General features: G+C 32.2%; 1 protein-coding gene and 2 pseudogenes across 1 annotated transcript; 2 read left to right on the top strand and 1 right to left on the bottom strand.

Moving 5' to 3' along the window:
* Positions 1 to 6,542: 6,542 nt before the first annotated feature.
* Positions 6,543 to 9,060, top strand: LOC124837649 (disease resistance protein RPP13-like). Its single transcript, XM_047313073.2, has one exon. It carries the CDS (start codon positions 6,670 to 6,672, stop codon positions 8,959 to 8,961), a length of 2,292 nt encoding a protein of 763 aa, XP_047169029.2. The 5' UTR covers positions 6,543 to 6,669; the 3' UTR covers positions 8,962 to 9,060.
* An 11,188-nt stretch (positions 9,061 to 20,248) lies between these two features.
* Positions 20,249 to 22,733, top strand: LOC124837648 (disease resistance protein RPP13-like; annotated as a pseudogene).
* A 287-nt stretch (positions 22,734 to 23,020) lies between these two features.
* LOC148193672 (disease resistance protein RPP13-like) lies at positions 23,021 to 25,341 on the bottom strand (annotated as a pseudogene).
* Between the last annotated feature and the right edge of the window lie 573 nt (positions 25,342 to 25,914).

The following is a 25,914-nucleotide window of genomic DNA, read 5'->3' on the forward strand; positions in this document are numbered from 1 at the left end:
TCTGAGTTCCTCTCTTGTGGACAATAAGTTATCCTCCTCTCCTGGCGAGTGAATGTTGTAGTGGCGGGTTTCGAGTTACGATTTAGGGTTTCCTTTTGTCTTTGCTATTCACGATTGTGATGCTTGATGGTTACGAAATGAAAATTTTGGGGTTTAGGGTTTCCAGAATTGGGAATTTAGGTTTTGTTATTATCTTAAAATTTAGATTTTTGGTTTGGAAATTCTTTTTGGGAGTTCTGTTCTTGTTTCTCAAATTATGTTTAAGGTTCGAATTCTGGTTTGAGAAATCTTGTTTTTTGATCTGGTTGCGTTTTTGTTTGGGGATTGGGATTGTTTGTGGTGGTTTCTACTTTTAAAGTGGCCTGCAATGGCGAACATCGGGTTAGACTCGTTTTAGACTTGATAACAGTAACTTCGGATTCCTTGCTACTATGAAGAGGAGTCAGACTTAACGACACTGACTTAAAAATTGTCAAATTCTACATATAAAATTATATGAATGACATGTTTCAAGGTCACGTCAACCTACCAACTTATTACAAACTTAATTCGTTAAGTCAATTTAACTACCTGAGCTTAATTGTAAAACTAAATTGGAGAATTAGATAAAACGAGCATCTAACAGAAAAAAAAACCATAGGGCTACTAAAGGGTTTAACATTAAAAGAATGCTGCAATATATAGAAAGCATTCAATTTCATGGCATTTGTTTTTCTCCGTCATCTAACATCTCCTTACAAGCTTTTTAGTGACTATGACTGGAGTTTCGATCCCCCCAACGTCAAATCAATATCATTTGTATTTATTTTGACAACAACATTGTTTTTATGTTTTTTTTATGTCACTAATTATTGATCATGGTTGTCATTGTTGTGAACTGTGAAGAGTTCAAATTTGTTACCTCCACCATAGTACAAAGTTTGATGATTTTTCATCCTTCCACCGTTATTGCTATCCCTATCGCTATTGCCCCTTGCCTTTTTAGCATGTCAAGGAACCCAATATTTAGTTGTTATATTTGAATTTTTTTATCATAGCATATGTTTGATGATTTACAAAAATTTAAAGGATCATTTTATTTTTATGATATTTTGGTGTGATGATTTATACATTATTATTAATGGTGAAGATTCCTTATATGCTTACTCCTAAATATTTTTTACATATAACATAAATTAGTACATAAATAAAAATATTTACTTTTAATTTTAGTATATTTGATATATTTTTCATCCTTGAATTTTTAAAAACCTAAACAATTTCTTTTTGCACTTCTAAAATTTTTGTTTAAGATCACTACTTATTAGGATGTCTTCTATCTGTATGACCATTATTTTATACAAAATTTAAAAAGTTTGTACGAGACTTTTTATTTCTAAATAAGCATTGATATGTGTAGACTATATTTACCTAAATATAAGATTTAGTTAATTGTCGGTTTGTATTTATTTTGCTAATTTTATTTAAAAGAAATACTGTATAGATGCACACATTGAATAAATCTTAGTTTTCATTTCAGATTTAGTAAAAATATTAAACATTAATCATTTTATACTAAATCTTGAATTGTCCGATTATAATTTTTTTTGAAAATTACGGTAATACATGTGTATTAAGTATAATCTTAAAATTAGAGTAATTTCAATTCAAACCATTAATTTTATTCTTCATATACTTTGAAGATCAATGTAAAATTTTGTCAAAATTTTATCAAATTTAAGATAATAGATTTATTTTGCATGTGTTAACGAGTCAAGAAAAACATTAACTTAAATGGATAGGATCCCACCTTCAATTGAAAAAAAAATGAGGATTGTATTGCATTAGTTATAATAATGGAGTTGCATTATTGGATCAAAATTGAATGAATGCATATCAAATTAAGAATAATGAAAAAGGAGTTTATGACTAATTGCAATGTGTTTGGTAAAACGAATAACCTATGAAGGGGACATTTTATTGTCCATGTGTTTTATTGAGAAATTTCAATGAATCTAAGTCTCACATTGAGTAAAGATGAAAAAATTGAATGGAAAAATTCTTTATAAATTTGTTGCCTTTTTTTTTCTGTTAAAGATGATGTCAATCATTTATTTAGATTGGACTCATATCTAATTAGTATTAGCGTATCTCCTTAGTGAATCATCTTTCAAAATTTTAATCGTGTTTGTTGTTTAAAATAAATGTGTTAGAAATTTAATAACATATGTACTTACCTATTTATCTTTATCTTTGTATTATCAAGAACTATTCAACATGAATATGACACAATCAAATATTGGATATTTAAACTATATTGACAAGAAAAAAACGTTTAAGAATAAATGAATGATCATTGATAAAAAGATGATATATAACGCCGTTAATCTATATTTTTTTAGATAAATAAAGATAGTTATTAGATTTATTATTGTTTAAGTAATTTAAGTTAAACAAATAATTATTATTTTAATATAAATAGAATATATAGATTGATATAGCTTTTTTATTTCTTTTAATCAGATTTTGGATTTAAGTCAAAATGAACGTTTTTTTTAATTCTAAAGCTTACGTTGATTAATACAATATTTCATAAATTTACGTCAATGAATATCACACCAAACATAAATTTACTTATAGTTAAACTACATCCGTCCTAAAAATTAGGATTAAAATACAATACTTTTGTTAAAGCTCATAATCGGCAATGTTTATAACATAAGAAAAACTCATTTTTTATATTTGTTTACGTGAATTCATTGTAAACGAATTTTGTTTATGAAACTCTACAACAGTCGTTCGTTTATTATCATTTTCTCATTTATATATTTTTATTTGAAAACAATTAATATTTAGTATATTAATAAGTTTTTCCATCTTATTTTTCAGTACAATATATTAGTGATGAGATATTGTTAGGTAGTTTTGTCAAAATGGATTGAAAAAATTATAATTGTCTTTTTTATAAAATTTATATATATTCATCTTCAAAATTGTTTCTGTGTAAGCATTTGTTTTTCACATAGGTTTTAATCTGTCAACACTTTCTTATTCAAAACAAAAATATATTCTTATAGAAAATTCCTTTTATTTTTGTTTTTCACATAGGTTTTAATATTGTTACATTTTTAACTTGTTGATTATGATTGTGTCTAAATATCATGTCATGTCATGATGTTATTATATTCAAAGAAAAATGTCTAAAAACTCAATATAGTCTGGAAATTATAAGATTTTTTTAGAATTAAAAATATTCATAGAATACCATAATACTTTCTATAGAAAATTTTTTATTTTTAATTTCAATTGAGTATACCCGTTTTTTTTTTGGTTCAGCTTTGAATGAATTTAGTTGAGCTTCCAAATTAACCAAAATTAATTAATTCACATATTTGGTATACTAAAAAGTTTTTGTATCTTATTTTTTAATGATATATTAGTGATGAGAAATTGTCAGGATATTCATTTAATAATTTGATCCAAGCAGCAGGGCAACGCGTATTTAACGCATATAAGACAAAGGTAATTTGAATATCTTGTAATGAAATAAATGTAAAGATAATGATATTTTGATAACATTTTTTTTTACAATATTTTTATACTGTTTACGTCGGTCTATATTAGTGTTTATAACTATTATTATTAATTTTGAAATAATTTTGCACCAATCACAGAATGACACGTAAACAGTGTTAAAATGTTGTCAAAAAAATGTTGTTAAAATATCATTATCCTAAGGTGCCACCCTCCTCACGTTAAGCACTTCAAAAGTAGTCATTGTTGACGCAAAGTCAATGGAACAATGAAATATTAATAGAAAATATTTTCTTAACAATTTTTTTATAATTTTTTACCTCAATTTATGTGATTATTTATAATAAATTTAATTTAAAACTAATAAAATAGTGATACATAATTTAAATTTAAATGCATTGTTGCAAGCTACACTTTTTCTGGTGCTTAGTTTTTTCTTGATCTTAGTACTCCTCTTCCATTTATATTGCTGTAAACTCTGATATAAATGGAATAAAAAAACTATTGGAACAAAAAACACATTATTTTTATTTATTGAACATTCATATATAATAATAACAAAAATAATGTAAAAATTGTTTGTAGAAAACCCTAACTCAGAAAAATAACGCAATACAAGTACTTATATGCGTAAAAAAAATTGAAACTGGAAGAGAAAATTCTTATTCGATCAGAGTTGAAATTAAGAAAAGGTTTGGTTGAGTATATAAATGGAATTGTTTTATAGAATGACAGTTATATATAAACAAATAATCATACAAATTTTGTAAAAATTCAATAAACAAAAATAATTCATTAAAATTTGTATTTATTTTTCGTTTAAACTTTTAGTAAATAAATAATGATATCATGATACACTTTTACGTTTATTTGATATTCAAATAAAATATTATATCATATCACGTGTTTTGTTTTTTTTTTGTATTAAAAAAAAGGGCTAAAAGTAGTCATTGTTGAAGGAAAGTGAATGAGCAATAAACGATTATATTTCTTCTTTATATGCTATTGCCAGCTACACGCTATTGCTTTTTCGGCCACTTTTCATACTATGCATTATGCCATTGCAAGCTACACACTATTGCTTTTTATTTCTAAATAACCATTGATATGTGTAGGACTGAATTTACCTAAATATAAAGGTTAGTTAATTTTTGGCTTGTATTTATTTTGCTAATTTTATTTAAAATAAATATTTTATTGATGTATACTTCGAGTAAATCTTAGTTTTTATTAGAAGGTGGGTTTAAGCCTAACTCAATCCCACAAAACCGGCGTGTAGGGTGAGGTTTGCACCTCAACACACCCCCTTCACGCCGAGGTATAGACATCTCGTGCGTGATAGTAGAAATTGGGTAGCAGGTGGAATAGAAGAATAGTGGCTCTGATACCATATTAGAAGGTGGGTTTAAGCTTAACTCAACCCCACAAAACCGGCTTGTAGGGTGAGGTTTGCACCTAACTTATATATTTTAATTTGGCCTTATCTCTAGTCGATGTGAGACTTCCAACAGTTTTCATTTGAATTTTAGTAAAAGTGGTTAAACATTAATCATTAGTCTTAAATTGTATGGTTAGACATTCTTTGAAAATTATTTTTCATATAATTTGTTAATACATACAAAGTAATCTAAAAATTGGAGTAATTTCAATTCAAACTGTTTAATTTTATTTTTCAGATACATATTGCTCACTTTGGATATCAGTCTGAAAATTTGTCAAAATTTGATTAAATTTAAGATATTAAATTTAATTTGCATGTGTTAATGAGTTAAGGAAAGGTTAATTTAAATAAGTATGATCTCGAATTGAATTGGAAAAAAATAAGAATCATATTGCATTATTTATTACTATAGAGTTTGTAACATATGTTATGGATTAAAATTTGATGAATGCACGTCACGTTAAGAATAATAAAAAATGAGTTGACAATGATTTGCATTGTGTTCGGTAAAATGATTAACATATCAAGGAGACATTTCATTGTCTATGTCTTCTGTTAAAAAAATTCAACTAAGTCTAAGTCTCTTCAGTAAAAATAACAAAATTAAACAATACATAAAAAAAATCTATATAAAAATATCGTTTTAAGTTTTTTTTTTTGTTAAAAATTATTTCAATATCTTATTTGAATTAAATTTGCTTTTTATTAGTATGTGTCTTCATAGTGAATTATCTTTCAAAAAAATTATCAAGTTTATTGTTTGAAATAAATTACCTATTTATTTTTTATATTATAAAAAATTACTGAATATGATACAATCAAATATTATATATTTAAACTATATTGACAACAAAAACATGTTAGAAAAAGAAATGAATGATTATTTATAGAAAATGATATATAATGTTGGTAATCGGTTTTATTTTTTTACATAGAGTATTTAGATTTATTATTTTTAAGTAATTTAAGTTAAATATATTATTTTAATATAAATAGTATGTCTCGATTGATATAGCTTTCTTATTTTTTTAATCATAGATTTTGGATTTAAGTTAAAATGAACAATTTTTTTTTTAAATTCTAAAGTTTACGTTGATTAATACACTATTTAATTTCAATTGAGTATACCCGTTTTTTTTGTTAAGTTTTGAATGAATTTAGTTGAGCTTACAAATTAACAAAAATAAATTAATTAACATATTTGGTATACTAATAAGTTTTTCTATCTTATTTTTTAATATGATATATATTAGTGATGAGAGATTGTTAGGATATATATTTAATAATTTGATCCAAGCTGCATGGCAACGTGTATTTAAAGCATATAGGACAAAGGCGGGAGTGCTGTGTTAGCAATTTGAATATGTTGTAATGTAATAAATGTAAATATCTTAAAGGAAAATAGGTAGAAAGTGCAATGCAAATAGCAGGAAGGTGCTCGCTCCTCACATTATGCACTTCAAAAGAAGTCATTGTTGACGGAAAGTGAATGGACCGACAAACTATTATATTTCTTCTTTTTATGCTACTGCCAGCTACACGCTATTGCTTTTTCTGGTGCTTTCTTTATTTATTATTGCAGACACTTTTCATAGCATGCATTATTGCAAGCTACACAGTATTGCTTTTTCTGGTGCCTTCGTAAATCTTGTTACTCTTCTTCCATCACCAACCACATACCCAGTATCACTATCTACACGCTCGTCCACCCTGTAATGGCAGACAGTGTAGTTTCCTTTGTTTTAGATCACTTAGCCCAGCTTGCCGCACGCGAAGCTAACTTGCTCTATGGCGTGGAGGACAGAGTCCAGTCCCTACAGTACGAACTTCAGATGATCAAAGAGCTCCTCAATACCACAAAGAGAAAGAAGGGAATGCAACATACTGTTGTGAACCAAATCAGAGATGTGGCCCACTTAGCTGAGGATGTCATCGACACTTTCGTAGCCAAAGTTTCCATTTACAAGAGGAGAACCCTTCTGGGGAGGATGCTCCGTGGCTTTGGCCAAGCAAGGTTGCTCCGCCACGTAGCCCACAAAATAGACAAGCTCAAAACCACTCTCAACGAGATACGCGACAACAAGGATAAATATGATGCTTTCAGAGAAGCCACTGATCAATATGCAGCAGAAGAAGAGGAGGAGAAGGAAAGGTTGCAATCACTGCACAAGCTAAGAAGAGACGTGGAGGAAGAACACGTGGTTGGCTTTGTCAAGGACTCCAAGGATGTCGTCAAGCGACTCCAGGAAGGTGGTTCGAATCGTAAAGTTGTCTCTATCGTTGGCATGGGGGGATTGGGGAAGACCACCCTTGCCCGAAAGGTCTATAATAGCAGTCAGGCGAAGCACCACTTTGATTGTTGTGCGTGGGTTTATGTCTCAAACGAGTGCAGAGTTAAGGAGCTTTTGCTTGGTCTTCTTAAGCATTTGATGCCAAATTTTCAACAACAGCGTAGCGGCAATAAGAAGGGTAAGAAAAGCGTCGCAGACGTTAACAACCTGAGTGAGGAGCAGCTGAAGAAACAGGTGTTGAAATGCTTGGAGAAAAAAAGGTATCTTGTGGTGATAGATGACTTGTGGAAAAGGCGGGATTGGGATGAGGTGCAAGATGCTTTTCCGGACAACAACAGAGGCAGCAGAATATTGATAACTAGTCGTTTGAAAGAGGTGGCCTTGCATGCTGGTGATGATGTTCCTCACTATCTTCGGTTCTTGAGTAAAAAAGAAAGTTGGAAGTTGTTTTGCAGGAAAGTGTTTAAGGGTGAAAACTGCCCTTCTGATTTGGAGACCTTAGGAAAGCAGATGGTTCAAAGTTGTCGTGGTTTGCCGCTCTCCGTCATTGTTTTAGCAGGACTGCTAGCCAAGAAAGAAAAATCACAGAGAGAATGGTCTAAAGTGGTAGGTCATGTTAATTGGTATCTGACTCGAGATGAGACCCAAGTGAAGGATATAGTTCTCAAACTCAGCTACGAAAACTTGCCAAGAGCATTAAAACCATGTTTTCTCTATCTTGGGTTATTTCCTGAAGATTTTGAAATACCTGTTATGCCGTTATTGAAAAAATGGGTTGCGGAGGGTTTTATACAAGATACAGGAAATAGAGACCCAGATGATGTTGCAGAAGACTACTTGTACGAGCTCATGGATCGTAGTTTGGTCCAGGCAGGGGTGAAGTTGAATGGACGTTTGGCGAAGTGTCAGGTTCATGATCTTCTTCGAGATCTTTGCATATCAGAGAGCAAAGAGGAGAAAGTGTTTGAAGTTTGCACAGACAATAACATTCTAATCCCTACCAAACCTCGCAGACTGTCCATTCACAATAAGATGGGTCACTATATTTCTTCAAGCAACAATGACCATTCATGTATTCGTTCCTTGTTTTTCTTTGGGCCATATTATAAAGTCGGTGGGAGAGAGTGGAAATGGCTTTTGGACGAGTGCAAATTGGTTCGAGTGTTAGAGTTTGGATCTAACTGTTGCCATAAGATCCCTTCCAATTTAGAGAACTTCATCCACTTAAGGTACTTAAGAGTAGAAATTTCAACAGAGCCATTTGTTCCAGATTCAATACTTAACCTTTGGAATCTACAAACCATTCACCTGAGTTTTTATCCCATTCGCACTCCAATTTCTTTCCCTGTCCAAATATGGAAACTCAAACATTTAAGGCATTTGAGTGTAGTAGGATCTATGGAATTGCGAGGAAGATGTTCAGAATTAGATGAGAAGATGTGGAATCTTCAAACCATCTCTGGTCTTAAGATCAATAAGCAAGCAACATCTCTAATAAAGAAAGGAACATTTCCCAATATTAAGAGGATGGAGTTGTACGTTAAAGATTACCAAGGTGAATTACCTAATTTATTACAAAACTTAGCACCATTGAAGCATTTGAATAAATTGGTGATTTTGACATCAAAGGAATTTCTCTCGGAACAAGTGACTGACATCTTACAAAATTTAGAAACAAATAATGGAGTTAAAGTTCATGTCGACGATTTATTTTAAACATTTATTAGTGTGAGATTTATTACAGTAAATAGTTGGTTATTTATTTTATAAATGTATGTTACGTGTGAAATATTAGTAATATTTTGATTTTTTGAATTTAAATAATAATTAACTATATCTATATCTTTTAAATACTGAAAGGTTTTCTAAAAATTAATTTAAATAAATATTTTTTAACAGAATAGATCCGTATATTCATTTTCATTTTCCACATACTCATTTTTATTTGCATTTTTATATTTAATAAGTATATTTCATCATTCTCAAGTAATGTCACGACTATGTCAATTTATTTACTATTCTACACATTAATTACTTTTTTTTATAAATATAAAAATAAAATAAACATAATATTATTAATGATTTGATGGATGCAAAAAAAATATTCATCATCAAATATTACAAATATATATAATTACATAAATATTAAATCAAAATAACAAATAATAATTGAACAAAAATAAAAATGATAAATAAGTAAAAATAATAAAATGTTAATTTAATGAGATTGAAAATTGTATTTTATTTGAACAAAATCATTAAAAAAAAGGTAACTAAAGTTGTGATAAAATAATCAAATTTTTATCTTAAAAGTTATTTATTCAATGAACTTGAAGTTTTTAAAATGTCATAAAAAAGTAAGTTTTTAAAATACTAAAAAAAATGAAGATAAATAAAAATTATCTAACTAAAATTTTAAGAAGAAAAAGTATTTTAAACATTTCGGTTTATTTTGAGTTACAAATAAAAAATGAGTATTTTAGAATTTAAAACAAAAACAAATATAAAAATGAAAACAAAATAAATACATGCATATCTGTATAATTAATTTTAAATATTAAATACAATTTATATTTATACTGGATATGTAGAATTCTCTATAAAAACTATAACAAGTTCAATGAAAAAGTTTATTTGTCATTCTTCACCTAAGCATAGTCTACAAATTATAAACGGGAGGACTTTCGTTATGAGGATATTTTTTTAATTTGTTTTTACTATGATTATATATACAATTCTATTTTACCTTTTTCATCACTATATATTTGCTTTCCGATTAGTTATAAATTAATTTAGATAAAAGTTTCTATTTTCGGTTCCAGTTATTTGGTTGAAGTGGTTTACCTTTTTATTACATTAAAGAAAAATATCCTTTTAACAATTTTTTTTAATAATCTTTGCAGACATGACGATTTATGATTGGTTAGTTTCAAATATTTTTTTCAAACAAATTCAAACAAACCAATCAAATAATGATATGTGACCCATTGTCAAAAGGTTGCTAAAATTAGTTGTTAAAATATCATGATCGATACAAATATTAAAAAACTAATTATTACATATTTTTTATATTTAATGTAGGATCATGTAATACTTAGTTTTCTAATATTTCTATATCACACTACTCATTCTATTAGTTTAATGATAAATTTTAAAATATTAAAACTTGTAAATAATATTTATTCAGATTAAAATATTCTTTAACTATTACATTAATTAACATAATAAAATATTATGTCTACTTAAAAATATTATATAGTCGGATAACGAAATCCATAGGATGTTAAGAACATGTATATGAAGAAACATCCATTTGTTATGCTTAATATATTAAAATCCTGTTTCTTCTCAAAGTAATGTAGGTGCAAACAACCTGCATTACTGTATTCAATGGAAAAAAAACTCATTAACATGTTTAAACTAAAACGTCAACATGGAACATGTAGAAAAGAAAATCGAAGGAATCGATATGAGAAGTAATTCATAAATAATAAACTTAGTTAAATTTTAAATTTTTTATTAAAATTGGATATTTTTAATTAAGTCTTCATTAGTTTTTATATTGAGTACTCAAAATTTTCATATTTTTAAATTGAGTTTATGTTGTGTAGCTCTTAGCTTGGACTATCATATTGATGGGTTTGGGTTTGTATCCACATTAAAAGCATATGAAATTTTGTTATTATTATAAAATATTATTGTTATTAATATAAAATGATAAGTGACTTTCATTATTTTTTGTTAAAAATATATTAATAATAAATTATATAATTAATTATAAGAATAATAAGAAATATATGCATACGTACTTAATTAATTTTAAAAAAATTAAATACTATTTATATTTATATTGAATAAATGTCAGAATTCTTTATAAAAATTGTACTATGCCCTGATGACCAATCGGCTAAAGAGAATTTGGAGCCAAAACAGACATCTGATAGACTATCAATCAGACACTAATCAGAAAAGATAAATATCATTAATGGTTAATTAATATATTTAATGGTCATATTAAATACAAATATACACTATGATTGACAGACCATATTGTACGAGAATATATTAATGGACAATTAACAAGTATTAATAGGTCAATGGACTTGACTGTCTATAAATATATAATTGATGCACAAGTGCTATAAATATAAATTGATGTTCAAGTACAATCATTTTTTTCTATCATAATAAAATAGTGATATTTCTTTATGTAATATATCCGACTTGAGCGTCGAAGTGTGTTCTGAAGGTTAATAACTTATCGAAGTTAATTTCATTCTCGGAAAGGATTGAAGTTCAAAAGAGAACATAATAAGGAATGAGGATAGACCATCATACCAATTTAACCGAAACAAAAATTATAATTAACAATTAAATAATTTATTTGTCTTTCTCCACCTAAGCATAATCTAGAAATTACAAACTAGATGACCTTTTATTCCGAAGGTATTCTTTTAATTTTTCTTTACTATGATTATATATAAAGTTCTATTTTAGCTTTCTTATCACTTTCTGCTCTTCGATATGTTATAAACTAGTTTAGACAAAAATTTATATTTTCGATTCCGGCAATGTTTATTAGCTTGTTTACTTTTTTTATTACATTAAATATAAATAATATGTAAACTCTAATATTTCTATATCACACTACTCATTTTATTAGTTTGATAATAAATTTTAAAATATTGAAAGTTATAGGTAATATTTGTTCATGTTAAAATATTGGGTTAAATATGTTTTTAGTCCCTGAACTATCAGACGATTTTGTTTTTAGTCCCTGCTCAGAACTTTGATGGTTTTTAGTCCTTATAGTTTTGAAACTCTGAGTAATAGTCCTTAAAAATGGACGGCGTTAAGTTTTTGTGGATGTGTCAAACGGCGATGCCACGTGAGCTGTGATCTCTGCCTTCACTCTCTGCCACGTGGAATGTTTAACTGTTGAACTTAGATTAAGCAGTTAATTACGTTGTTAATTGAAATTAGATATAGGGTTCAGAATTTGTGAAAAGTAAATATTTCAATTGGGGGGAAAACGTAGTTTTACTGCAAGCATTGTAGTGGAAAGCTTTGAGAGGAAGCATTGTATCTTGATTGTCCTTGCGGTGGTGGTTGCGGTGGTCGTTCCGGTGGTCGTCAAAGACAAGCGTAAAGACAAGCTTAAAGGTAAGTTAAGCTATTGTTTTTGTTTTTCGGTTATGGTTGTTCCAATTTGTGCGTAAAGCGTTGATGTGTGAATGTAGGTCTAGAAATGGTTTTCGACATTTGTTTGCATCACATGGGGAAGTTTGTTAGTAATAAGGGGTTACAGTATGTTGGAGGAGAGATACACGTGATCAAAGGAGTTGATCCGGATCGTTGGTCATATTTTGAAGCGGTTGGAATAGTTAGAGAATTTAAGTATGATGCAGAGTTCAAACTTTGGTGGAAGGGGTCCAAACAAAGGCTGATGAATAATGTCAGATTATTGAGTGATGACAGAGAAGCACTGTACTTGGCTAATTATGCAGAGGAGAATAACGAAGAGGTACAAATTTATGTTGAACATGTTCTTCCTAGTGAGGCAGTGGAAGTTCACTTTCTTAGTTGTGGTGAAGTGGCTGAGGAAGTGGAAGAGGGTGATGTTGAAAAAGGAAACATAGACACGGAGGAAGTGGTTTCCAAAGTGGATGAGATTGTACAAGAGGGTGGAATGGGTCTAGAAGAGGGTGAGGAAGACTGTGATGGTGGTAATGAACCGCAGGAGGTTGATAAGGGTGAGGAAGACTGTGATGGTGGTCATGAACAGCAAGAGGTTGAAAAGGGTGAGGAGGAAGAGTGTGATGGTGTGAGGAACAACAAGAGGTTCAAATGGGTGAGGAACAGCAAGAGGTTCAAATGGGTGAGGAAGAAGAGTTTGGTGGTGGTGAAGAGGTTCAAATGAGTGAGGAAGAAGAGTATGGTGGTGGTCATGAACAGCAAGAGGTTCAAATGAGTGAGGAAGAAGAGTGTGATGGTGATGATGAGCATGAAGACGTTGAAATGGGTGAGGAAGAAGAAGAGTGTGATGGTGATGATGAACATGAAGATGTTCAAATGGGTGAGGAAGAAGAGTTTGTTTTTGGTGATGAATATGATTATCTTGGGGAAGAAGAGGAAGGGGGGAATGTTGTTGAGGGGGAAGTAGAAGCTTCAGCTGAAGAATGTATGGATGACAGTGAAGAAGACAGAATGGCTAATGAAGATGATGGGTTTGATGTTCAGAATGATAGGGTGGACCAATTTCGGAGAAACATTAATCCAGTTTTGGATAGGTGGAATAGAATGACAAAGAAGAAGAAATGTGTCCGTGGAAGAGCAATGTTGGGGAAGGTTCATTTTTACTGAATGAAGAAGTTGGAGATCATGAGATCAATGAAGAATACAACAGTGATGAATTGGATTCAAATGTAGATAGTGATGAGGATGTGAGGTCAAAGGGGAAATTTAAAAAGTTTAGAAAAGATGATATGAACAAGAACTTCAGATTTGAATTGGGGATGGAGTTCTGTTCTTTAAAGGAATTCAAAAATGCACTATTGGAGCATAGTGTATTAAATGGAAAAGAGGTTAAGTTTGTGAAGAATGACCTGAACAGAGTAAGGGCAGTTTGTAAAAACAAATGTGGTTTTCTGATTATGGCTAGCAAGGTAGGAGGGAAGGAAACATTTAGGGTGAAAACCTTGGTTGGACGACACAGTTGTGGAAGGACCTTTGGAAACAAAAGTGCAAGTGTGAACTGGATTGCACAAGTATTAGTAGATAGGTTTGTAAATGTGGCTAACATGACTGCCAACCAAATAATTGATGACATTAAGAAGTCATTCAGTGTTGGAATCACTGCTTGGAAAGCTGGAAAGGCAAAGCAAATTGCCTTGGATTCTTTGGTTGGTGATGGAGAGCGACAATATGCTCGTGTATATGATTATGTGGGTGAATTGCTAAGAGTGAAGGCTGGAACATTTAAAATTAAAGTCAATCAACCCCAACCAAGTTTGCCTCCAAGATTTGGCTCATTCTATATGTGTTTGGAGGGCTGTAAGCAAGGCTTTTTAGGAAGTTGCAGGCCCTTCATAGGGGTAGATGGTTGTCATCTGAAGACAACATATGGGGGTCAGCTGTTGGTGGCAGTGGGCAGAGACCCGAATGACCAATACTTCCCACTAGCTTTTGCTGTGGTTGAAAATGAATGCAAAGAGAGTTGGAGATGGTTTTTGACACTACTACTGGAAGATATTGGAGGAATTGATTGTCAACGTTGGGTTTTCATCTCTGATCAACAAAAGGTATCTTCATTTTAATATTTCCCTATTTTTATACAGTAGCAACTGGAATACTTAGTCTTGACCAAGACGTTTTCTGAATTGCAGGGACTAATCACAAAGTTTTATGATTTGCAGGGACTAATGACAGTTTTTGATGAGATCTTGGAAGGAGTGGAACATAGATTGTGCTTAAGGCACTTGTACAACAATTACAAGAAGAAGTTTGGTGGAGGAGTGCTTATTAGAGATCTTATGATGGGGGCTGCAAAGGCCACATTCAAGCAGGATTGGGAAAAGAAAATGGGTGAGTTGTCCAATGTTAACACTGATGCTTACAAGTGGTTGCTATCTATTCCAACTAATCGTTGGTGTAAACATGCATTTAGTAGTTATCCTAGATGCGATGTCTTGTTAAATAATTTGTCTGAGTCATTTAATAGTACAATTTTACTAGCTAGAGACAAACCTATCATAACTATGATGGAATGGATTAGAACTTACATTATGAGGAGGTTTGCAACACTTAGAGAAAAAGCTAAGACATATACAGGGGTTGTGATGCCTAAACCACGAAATAGGCTTGCTGGGGAAGTTGAGAAGAGTGGAAATTGGATTCCAACTTGGGCAGGGGGAGCAAAATTTGAAATCACTCACGGGTTTACTATGGATAAATTTGTAGTTGACCTTAGTAACCATTCATGTAGTTGTTACCTTTGGGATTTGGTAGGAATTCCTTGTAGGCACGCTGTGGCTGCCATCAATTACAAACAAGAAACCCTGAAGACTATGTACATCCTTATTACAAGAGAGAGGCTTATGACACTTGTTATGGCCCTGAGATTGTTCCAATCAATGGACAACAACTGTGGTCTACTTCTGAATTTCCTTCCCTACTGCCTCCAATTTATAAAACACCCCCTGGGAGGCCTAAAAAACTAAGAAGAAGGGAGGCTGATGAATATGTCACTCATACAAAATTATCAAAGACGAATCTTCTTATGAAGTGTAGCAGCTGCAATGAATTTGGTCATAATGTAAGAACATGTAAAAGGGCAAACAAAAAGGTACAAAATCAATCTTTTACTGGTTCACTTATTTACACATTCAAACTTATTTACAATCTTACAATTGCAATGTTGCTTACTTCCATTTACAGAACACAAGGGCCACTTCCAGTACAGGAGGATTTGGCAGCAGAAGGGCCACTTCCAGTGCAGGAGGTTCTGAAGGAGCTGCATCAAGGTCAGAAGGAGCTGCATCAAGGGGAAGAACAACTGGCAGTGAAGCAGGAGCTGCATCAAGTCACCAAGGAGGAGGAACATCCTCAAGGGGAAGAAGAAGTGCCAGTGGAGCAGGACCTGCATTAGGGCACGAAGCTGGAAGAAGAACATCCTCAAGACTGGCTGCACAACATCTAGGGTCCCAAGCTAGTACCAATTGAAGATGCCTTTGTTCCAACCCTTTATTGTATTGAATTTTGTAATTGAAAGTGACCCACTAAGGGAACAATTATAGTACTGGCTACAGTGGTTGGTGTGGTTGCTTTTAATATTTTTTTAGTGGAAAGGGACCACTAAACTTATGTTATTTAATAGTATGTGACCACTTCATTTTCAAAGGGACCACTAAACTTTGAGTTGTATTCCATCTTTGCACAATGGCAAGTTAACTTTATTTATTCCAAGTCCACATTTACAGTGCTTTCTTATTCTGTGAACTGTTTTCTTTATCAACATAAATGAATACACCAGTAACAGTATCAGTCCAATGTTAAAGGGAAAACAAACAACAACATAAACAATTTCCAGACAATCCTCATTTTATTCAACACCATAATTCTTAGTTACAATTCATCTTTAACAAAAACATAATACAAAAGAAAACCCATGACAAGATAAACAACAACAACATCATTTTTCCAACTTTCTTCTCTTCTTCTAACTTCCTTTTCAACTTGTCGTTCTTCTTCCTTAGCTCCAATACGAGTTTTTCATTTTCCAAACACATTTCAAGTTCTTCACGTTTTCTTTCAAAGCTTCCTTCAGTTTCAGAAACTCCATCATCATGCCATTCAAAGTAATTACAACTTGAATTACTCTGCAATCAAAACAACACAGGATGAATTCAAAATTCAGCAAATGAAATGAAATATTTAATCACTTACTGCCCAATTTCTACATCTATAAAACAATCTTCCTTTGTTCTTCACAGTAGTTGCCTTCAAAACCAACAATGCTTCACCACAACCACACAATTTAGAAGGTACCCGTGAAGATGATCCACAGCTTTGCGACTTAGACGAACCAATTGACCTTCGCGTCCAACCATTTCCTCCACTGTCACCTTTCATTTCACTACAACAAAACAATCCCTTCATCAGCTTTGGTGCCCACAGAAACCCTATATCCCAAATCCTCATATTTACACGAAGAACAGAAGAAGACCAAAACCAAAACATACGAACTTACCTCAACAATGTACCCAACTTCTTTCACCTTCAGATGTACCCAAGTTCTTTCTCCTCAGCTGCAGCGACGAAGAAGAACCAAACTTCTTCAAATCTCATTTATAAAACATCACGAAGTGCTTAATCTAAGTTCAACAGTTAAACATTAAACGTGGCAGAGAGTGAAGGCAGAGATCACAGCTCACGTGGCATCCCCGTTTGACACATCCACAAAAACTTAACGCCGTCCATTTTTAAGGACTATTACTCAGAGTTTCAAAACTATAAGGACTAAAAACCATCAAAGTTCTGAGCAGGGACTAAAAACAAAATCGTCTGATAGTTCAGGGACTAAAAACATATTTAACCCTAAAATATTTGAAGATTTTTTAAACTCATTGACAAGTGAATATCCACATATATTCAATAAAAAATATTTATAAATTTGTAACTTAAAATCTAAATACAACTAAAAAATATAAATTAAATTATATATAAATTAATTTTTATTTTTATCTTTTTCGAATAACAGATATTAACAATTATAAATAATATGATACTAATATCCGATCTTTTTATAAATAAATATTAGAATATCCACTAATAAATACGCACAAATAGTCACTACAAATTTCACAATCACTTTTATCATTGTAAGATGTTAGAATGACATGTTGTCATTATCACCTACACTAATAACATTGATAATAATCATCCTTAATGACATGAATATCATTAACAAATATGATAATTTAATAATCTAACAAGTTTTTATTGTTTTATTGTTATTTTATGATTAATTATCAATTTATATTTTTAAACATGTAAAGAAAGTAAAAAAGATGACTCGATAGTCAAAATAAACAAGATGAGGAGGCTAAATATAAACTTTTTAATCGATCAACATAAAAATGCATAATAACAATTCAATTAAAAATAACTAAATTTATTAAAACCTTAACTAAACCCTAAATATATATATATATATATATATATATATATATATATATATATATATATATATATATATATATATATATATATATATATATATATATACACACACACACACACTAAGTTTGTAATGTGAACTGGGTACACTCGTAAATTTTTATTGATAACGGGGTCTTCATCCTTCCCAATTAAAAAATGGGGAAGAAGCCAAAATTACTGATATATAGTTATCGATAAGCAAAGTAGGACTAGAAATTTAAGTAGCTAAATATAGAAATTTGTAAATTTTAATGATTTTTTTTTTTTACTTTCTTCTTAAAATTTGTTAAATATCATTTTACTTTATTGTATTCTTAAAACAATTTAGACTTAAAAAATATATTTCATGTCTTTGAAATACAATGCAAAAGGATCAGTAAAGGACTTTTTTATATAGAAAAGAAGAAGTAACTGGAACGTAACGAAGAGTTCATTGACTCCATAGTTAAACATTAAATTTCTAATGAACGAACGATATTAAAAGAGATATTGAATAAAGGAAAAAAAGGAAGAAAATATGGGATTAGAGAAGAGAAGAAAAGAAGGAGTAGCTAAATATATGTTACAAATTGAGCATTTACTATGTTACGTTTAACAAGTAATTACTAAGATCATAGGTGAAATTTTAATACACGACATAATTAATTATGATTATTATTTTTTCTTTTTATTATAATCAGCGAAAATATAGATACAGTAATACTATATTCACATTTTTCATTCCGCTATTCCATTTAACAAATTTAAATTTAATATCTATTTATGGTAGTTTTAATTTCAAATATATAAAATAAAATATATTTTTCTATTGTATCCACAGCCATATACATCCATATCTTTGATATATTATTTTAATTTATAACAGTGAAATATACATTTAGTTGTAATAATAATATAAAAGAAAGTAAATTATAACATGTCTAAAGTTACTTTAGAGATAAATTATCTTTCTTTTTCTACCCATTCAATTTTTTTTCGGACGACGTAAATTTAACAAAAAAAAAAATTATACCTATTTTACATTATTTTTTATTATATTTTACTTTTTCTTTTTATAAATATAAAAATGTATACTTTTATATCTATTTTACTTCTATATAATAATCGTAACTGTACCCTAAGGTTGGACCGCGTACGATGTGACATCGGACAATTTTATCAAATGCGAAGGTACCAACCGGGCACGATGAGATCAGACCGTTTAGCTCTAGCTCAATGACCAGCTTCCCCACATTAAGGATTAAAGTAAATATTCATTAAGGATGATGAGTCGAGATTAGGCCAAAATTAAGGTTTTGTTGATCTTAAGCTAATCTCAAAAATTATAAATAAATATCAAAGGTAAGATGTACGTGATCCCATTTTATTGTGCATTTAATATTTTTGCTTTGATCCATATGGACTATTTGCTAACTTAAGCATCAAAGAGCCTTTGAGAGATACTCTTCCAAATGGTTAAAGAGGAAATTATGAAGGAGTTGACAGTTACTTGACCCTACACCCGAAACAGTAATGTTATAATAATCTCAAAGTTGAGTTTGATGCATTATGTGGTATGGTAACCATATCAGGTTCACATGTTATTGCTATAAATGAATTTTTTAAAAGGTTTAATTGCTTTTTTATCATTAATTTCGCTAAAATGTGTCAAATTTGTCTCAAGAAACATTCAAACAATCTCTGATCTTCCTATAAATAAGTAGAGAGTTAGAATTTTAAAAAAAAAAAGATTCAAAAAATTTTAAAGAAAGAAGTATTAAAAATAAAACTTCTTAAACATGAAGTTTCTTATAAAATTTTATTTATATTTTTGATATTTTTAAAATAAAATAGTAAAGTATCGTTATTTAAAATATTCTATCGCGTGTAATACTTGATTTTTTTAGAGTGTTATAGTTAACACAAGTATTTCGGTTGAGTTATTCGTCTCGTACATCCAAGACAAACGTGTATTTAAAGTATACAAGACAAAGGTGAGAGTGCTCTGATAGCAATTTGAATACGATGTACTGTCATAAATGAAAATATCTTAAAGGCAAATGGGTAGAAATTGCAATGCTCATAGCAGGAAGATGCCATGGTTGACTAGTCATGGTTGACTCAAAGTCAATGGACCAATAAAGTATTATTTTTCTTCTTTTTATTGTATTGCCAGCTACACGCTATTGTTTGTCCTGGTGCATTATTTATCGAGAAAATATATTTTAACACGGTTTTTACACTCATTTCACACGTTATTTCCCACTTTCCATTTATAAAAATTGCTGTTATTTATTGCAGCCACTTTTCATAGTATGCATTATCCCATTGCAAGCTAAACAGTATCGCAACCACAAACCCATTATCCAAATCTACACGCTCGTCTACGCTGTAATGGCAGAGAGTGTAGTTTCTTTTGTTTTGGATCATTTATCCCAGCTTGCCGCACGCGAAGCTAACTTGCTCTATGGTGTGGAGGACAGAGTCCAGTCTCTCCAGTACGAACTTCAAATGATCAAAGAGCTCCTCAATACCACAAAGAGAAAGAAGGGAATGGAACATACTGTTTTGAACCAAATCAGAGATGTGGCCCACTTAGCTGAGGATGTCATCGACACCTTCGTAGCCAAAGTTTCCATTTACAAGAGGAAACCCTTCTGGGGAGGATGCTCCGTGGCTTTGGCCAAGCAAGGTTGCTCCGCCACGTAGCCCAAAAAATAGACAAGCTCAAAACCACTCTCAACGAGATACGCGACAACAAGGAAAAATATGATGCTTTCAGAGAAACCACTAATCAATCTGCAGCAGAAGAGGAGGAGGAGAAGGACAGGTTGCAATCGCTGCTCAAGCTAAGAAGAGACGTGGAGGAAGAACATGTGGTTGGCTTTGTCCAGGACTCCGAGGATGTCGTCAAGCGACTCCAGGAAGGTGGTTCGAATCGTAAAATTGTCTCTATCGTTGGCATGGGGGGATTGGGGAAGACCACCCTTGCCCGAAAGGTCTACAATAGCAGCATGGTGAACGACCGCTTCGATTGTCGTGCGTGGGTTTATGTCTCAAACGAGTGTAGAGTTAAAGAGCTTTTGCTTGGCCTTCTTAAGCATTTGATGCCAAATTTTGAACAACAACGCAAAAGCAGCAAGAAAGGTAAGAAAAGCTCTGGAGACATTAACAACATGAATGAGGAAGAGTTGAAGAAACAGGTGTGGAACTGCTTGGAGACGAAAAGGTATCTTGTGGTGGTAGATGACTTGTGGAAAAGGCGGGATTGGGATGAGGTGCAAGATGCTTTTCCAGACAACAACAACGGCAGCAGAATATTGATAACTAGTCGTTTGAAAGAGGTGGCCTTGCATGCTGGTGATGATGTTCCTCACTATCTTCAATTCCTGAGTGAAGAAGAAAGTTGGAAGCTGTTTTGCAGGAAAGTGTTTAAGGGTGAAAACTGCCCTTCTGATTTGGAGACCTTAGGAAAGCAGATGGTTCAAAGTTGTCGTGGTTTGCCGCTCTCCGTCATTGTTTTAGCAGGGATGCTAGCGAAGAAAGAAAAATCACATAGAGAATGGTCTAAAGTGGTAGGTCATGTTAATTGGTATCTGACTCGAGACGAGACCCAAGTGAAGGATATAGTTCTCAAACTCAGCTACGACAACTTGCCAAGAGCATTAAAACCATGTTTTCTCTATCTTGGACTATTTCCGGAAGATTTTGAAATACCTGTTATGTCATTATTGCGACAATGGGTTGCGGAGGGTTTTATACAAGATACAGGAAATAGAGACCCAGATGATGTTGCGGAAGACTACTTGTACGAGCTCATCGATCGCAGTTTGGTCCAGGTACCAAGAGTGGACTGGAATGGAGATTTGGAGAAGTTTCAAGTTCATGATCTTCTTCGAGATCTTTGCATATCAGAGAGCAAAGAGGAGAAAGTGTTTGAAGTTTGCACAGACAATAACATTCTAATCCCTACCAAACCTCGCAGACTGTCCATTCACAGTAACATGGGTCACTACATTTCTTCAAGCAACAATGACCATTCATGTATTCGTTCCTTGTTTCTCTTTGGGCCACAGTATGATGCTGGTGGGAGAGAGTGGAAATGGCTTTTGGACGAGTGCAAATTGGTTCGAGTGTTAGAGTTTGGATCTAACTCGTGCCAAAAGATCCCTTCCAATTTAGGGAACTTCACCCACCTAAGGTACTTGAGAATAGAGTCAGATGATATTATATTTGTTCCAGATTCAATACTTAACCTTTGGAATCTACAAACCATAGAGTTGAGTGATCGGTGGCTTCGTGGCATGGGTTCAATTTCTTTTCCTGTTCAAATGTGGAAACTCAAACATTTAAGACATATTAATGCTGGATTTCATGTCAAGTTGAGAGGAAGATGTTCAGAATTAGATCAGAAGATGTGGAATCTTCAAACCATCTCTAGTCTTGTACTCAATGAGCAAGCAACATCTCTAATACAGAAAGAAACATTTCCCAATATTAAGAAGATGGGTTGTACGTTAAAGATTACCAAGGTGAATTACCTAATTTATTACAACACTTAGAACTATTGAAGCATTTGAATAAATTAAAGATTTTCACATCAACGGAATTGCTCTCGGAACAAGTGAGTCACATCTTACAAAATTTGGAAACAAATAATGGAGTTTGAAGTTCAAGGATTTATTTTTTAGGCATGTATTAGTGTGAGATTTATTACAGTAAATAGTTGATTATTTATTTTATAAATGTATGTTACATGTGAAATATTAGTAATATTTTTATTTTTTGAATTTAAATAATAATTAACTATATCTATATCTTTTAAATACTGAAGGTTTTCTAAAATTAATTTTTTAAATTAATTTTTAGAAAACCTTTCAGTATTTAAAAGATATAGATATAGTTAATTATTATTTAAATTCAAAAAATAAAATATTACTAATATTTCACATGTAACATACATTTATAAAATAAATAATCAACTATTTACTGTAATAAATCTCACACTAATACATGCCTAAAAATAAATCCTTGAACTTCAACTCCATTATTTGTTTCCAAATTTTTAAGATGTGACTCACTTGTTCCGAGAGCAATCCGTTGATGTGAAAATCTTTAATTTATTCAAATGCTTCAATAGTTCTAAGTGTTGTAATAAATTAGGTAATTCACCTTGGTAATCTTTAACGTACAACCCCATCTTCTTAATATTGGGAAATGTTTCTTTCTGTATTAGAGATGTTGCTTGCTCATTGAGTACAAGACTAGAGATGGTTTGAAGATTCCACATCTTCTGATCTAATTCTGAACATCTTCCTCTCAACTTGACATGAAATCCAGCATTAATATGTCTTAAATGTTTGAGTTTCCACATTTGAACAGGAAAAGAAATTGAACCCATGCCACGAAGCCACCGATCACTCAACTCTATGGTTTGTAGATTCCAAAGGTTAAGTATTGAATCTGGAACAAATATAATATCATCTGACTCTATTCTCAAGTACCTTAGGTGGGTGAAGTTCCCTAAATTGGAAGGGATCTTTTGGCACGAGTTAGATCCAAACTCTAACACTCGAACCAATTTGCACTCGTCCAAAAGCCATTTCCACTCTCTCCCACCAGCATCATACTGTGGCCCAAGAGAAACAAGGAACGAATACATGAATGGTCATTGTTGCTTGAAGAAATGTAGTGACCCATGTTACTGTGAATGGACAGTCTGCGAGGTTTGGTAGGGATTAGAATGTTATTGTCTGTGCAAACTTCAAACACTTTCTCCTCTTTGCTCTCTGATATGCAAAGATCTCGAAGAAGATCATGAACTTGAAACTTCTCCAAATCTCCATTCCAGTCCACTCTTGGTACCTGGACCAAACTGCGATCGATGAGCTCGTACAAGTAGTCTTCCGCAACATCATCTGGGTCTCTATTTCCTGTATCTTGTATAAAACCCTCCGCAACCCATTGTCGCAATAATGACATAACAGGTATTTCAAAATCTTCCGGAAATAGTCCAAGATAGAGAAAACATGGTTTTAATGCTCTTGGCAAGTTGTCGTAGCTGAGTTTGAGAACTATATCCTTCACTTGGGTCTCGTCTCGAGTCAGATACCAATTAACATGACCTACCACTTTAGACCATTCTCTATGTGATTTTTCTTTCTTCGCTAGCATCCCTGCTAAAACAATGACGGAGAGCGGCAAACCACGACAACTTTGAACCATCTGCTTTCCTAAGGTCTCCAAATCAGAAGGGCAGTTTTCACCCTTAAACACTTTCCTGCAAAACAGCTTCCAACTTTCTTCTTCACTCAGGAATTGAAGATAGTGAGGAACATCATCACCAGCATGCAAGGCCACCTCTTTCAAACGACTAGTTATCAATATTCTGCTGCCGTTGTTGTTGTCTGGAAAAGCATCTTGCACCTCATCCCAATCCCGCCTTTTCCACAAGTCATCTACCACCACAAGATACCTTTTCGTCTCCAAGCAGTTCCACACCTGTTTCTTCAACTCTTCCTCATTCATGTTGTTAATGTCTCCAGAGCTTTTCTTACCTTTCTTGCTGCTTTTGCGTTGTTGTTCAAAATTTGGCATCAAATGCTTAAGAAGGCCAAGCAAAAGCTCTTTAACTCTACACTCGTTTGAGACATAAACCCACGCACGACAATCGAAGCGGTCGTTCACCATGCTGCTATTGTAGACCTTTCGGGCAAGGGTGGTCTTCCCCAATCCCCCCATGCCAACGATAGAGACAATTTTACGATTCGAACCACCTTCCTGGAGTCGCTTGACGACATCCTCGGAGTCCTGGACAAAGCCAACCACATGTTCTTCCTCCACGTCTCTTCTTAGCTTGAGCAGCGATTGCAACCTGTCCTTCTCCTCCTCCTCTTCTGCTGCAGATTGATTAGTGGTTTCTCTGAAAGCATCATATTTTTCCTTGTTGTCGCGTATCTCGTTGAGAGTGGTTTTGAGCTTGTCTATTTTTTGGGCTACGTGGCGGAGCAACCTTGCTTGGCCAAAGCCACGGAGCATCCTCCCCAGAAGGGTTCTCCTCTTGTAAATGGAAACTTTGGCTACGAAGGTGTCGATGACATCCTCAGCTAAGTGGGCCACATCTCTGATTTGGTTCAAAACAGTATGTTCCATTCCCTTCTTTCTCTTTGTGGTATTGAGGAGCTCTTTGATCATTTGAAGTTCGTACTGGAGAGACTGGACTCTGTCCTCCACACCATAGAGCAAGTTAGCTTCGCGTGCGGCAAGCTGGGATAAATGATCCAAAACAAAAGAAACTACACTCTCTGCCATTACAGCGTAGACGAGCGTGTAGATTTGGATAATGGGTTTGTGGTTGCGATACTGTTTAGCTTGCAATGGGATAATGCATACTATGAAAAGTGGCTGCAATAAATAACAGCAATTTTTATAAATGGAAAGTGGGAAATAACGTGTGAAATGAGTGTAAAAACCGTGTTAAAATATATTTTCTCGATAAATAATGCACCAGGACAAACAATAGCGTGTAGCTGGCAATACAATAAAAAGAAGAAAAATAATACTTTATTGGTCCATTGACTTTGAGTCAACCATGACTAGTCAACCATGGCATCTTCCTGCTATGAGCATTGCAATTTCTACCCATTTGCCTTTAAGATATTTTCATTTATGACAGTACATCGTATTCAAATTGCTATCAGAGCACTCTCACCTTTGTCTTGTATACTTTAAATACACGTTTGTCTTGGATGTACGAGACGAATAACTCAACCGAAATACTTGTGTTAACTATAACACTCTAAAAAAATCAAGTATTACACGCGATAGAATATTTAAATAACGATACTTTACTATTTTATTTTAAAAATATCAAAAATATAAATAAAATTTTATAAGAAACTTCATTGTTTAAGAAGTTTTATTTTTAATACTTCTTTCTTTAAAATTTTTTGAATCTTTTTTTTTTTAAAA

This window comes from Vigna umbellata, chromosome 9, assembly GCF_029865625.1.
Source record: "Vigna umbellata cultivar VRB3 chromosome 9, Vumbellata_1.0, whole genome shotgun sequence".
Taxonomy (NCBI): domain Eukaryota; kingdom Viridiplantae; phylum Streptophyta; class Magnoliopsida; order Fabales; family Fabaceae; genus Vigna; species Vigna umbellata.

Bases quoted from the DNA above. Each gene is read 5' to 3' on its own strand.
- LOC124837649 (XM_047313073.2), top strand. From the start codon at position 6,670: ATGGCAGACAGTGTAGTTTCCTTTGTTTTAGATCACTTAGCCCAGCTT.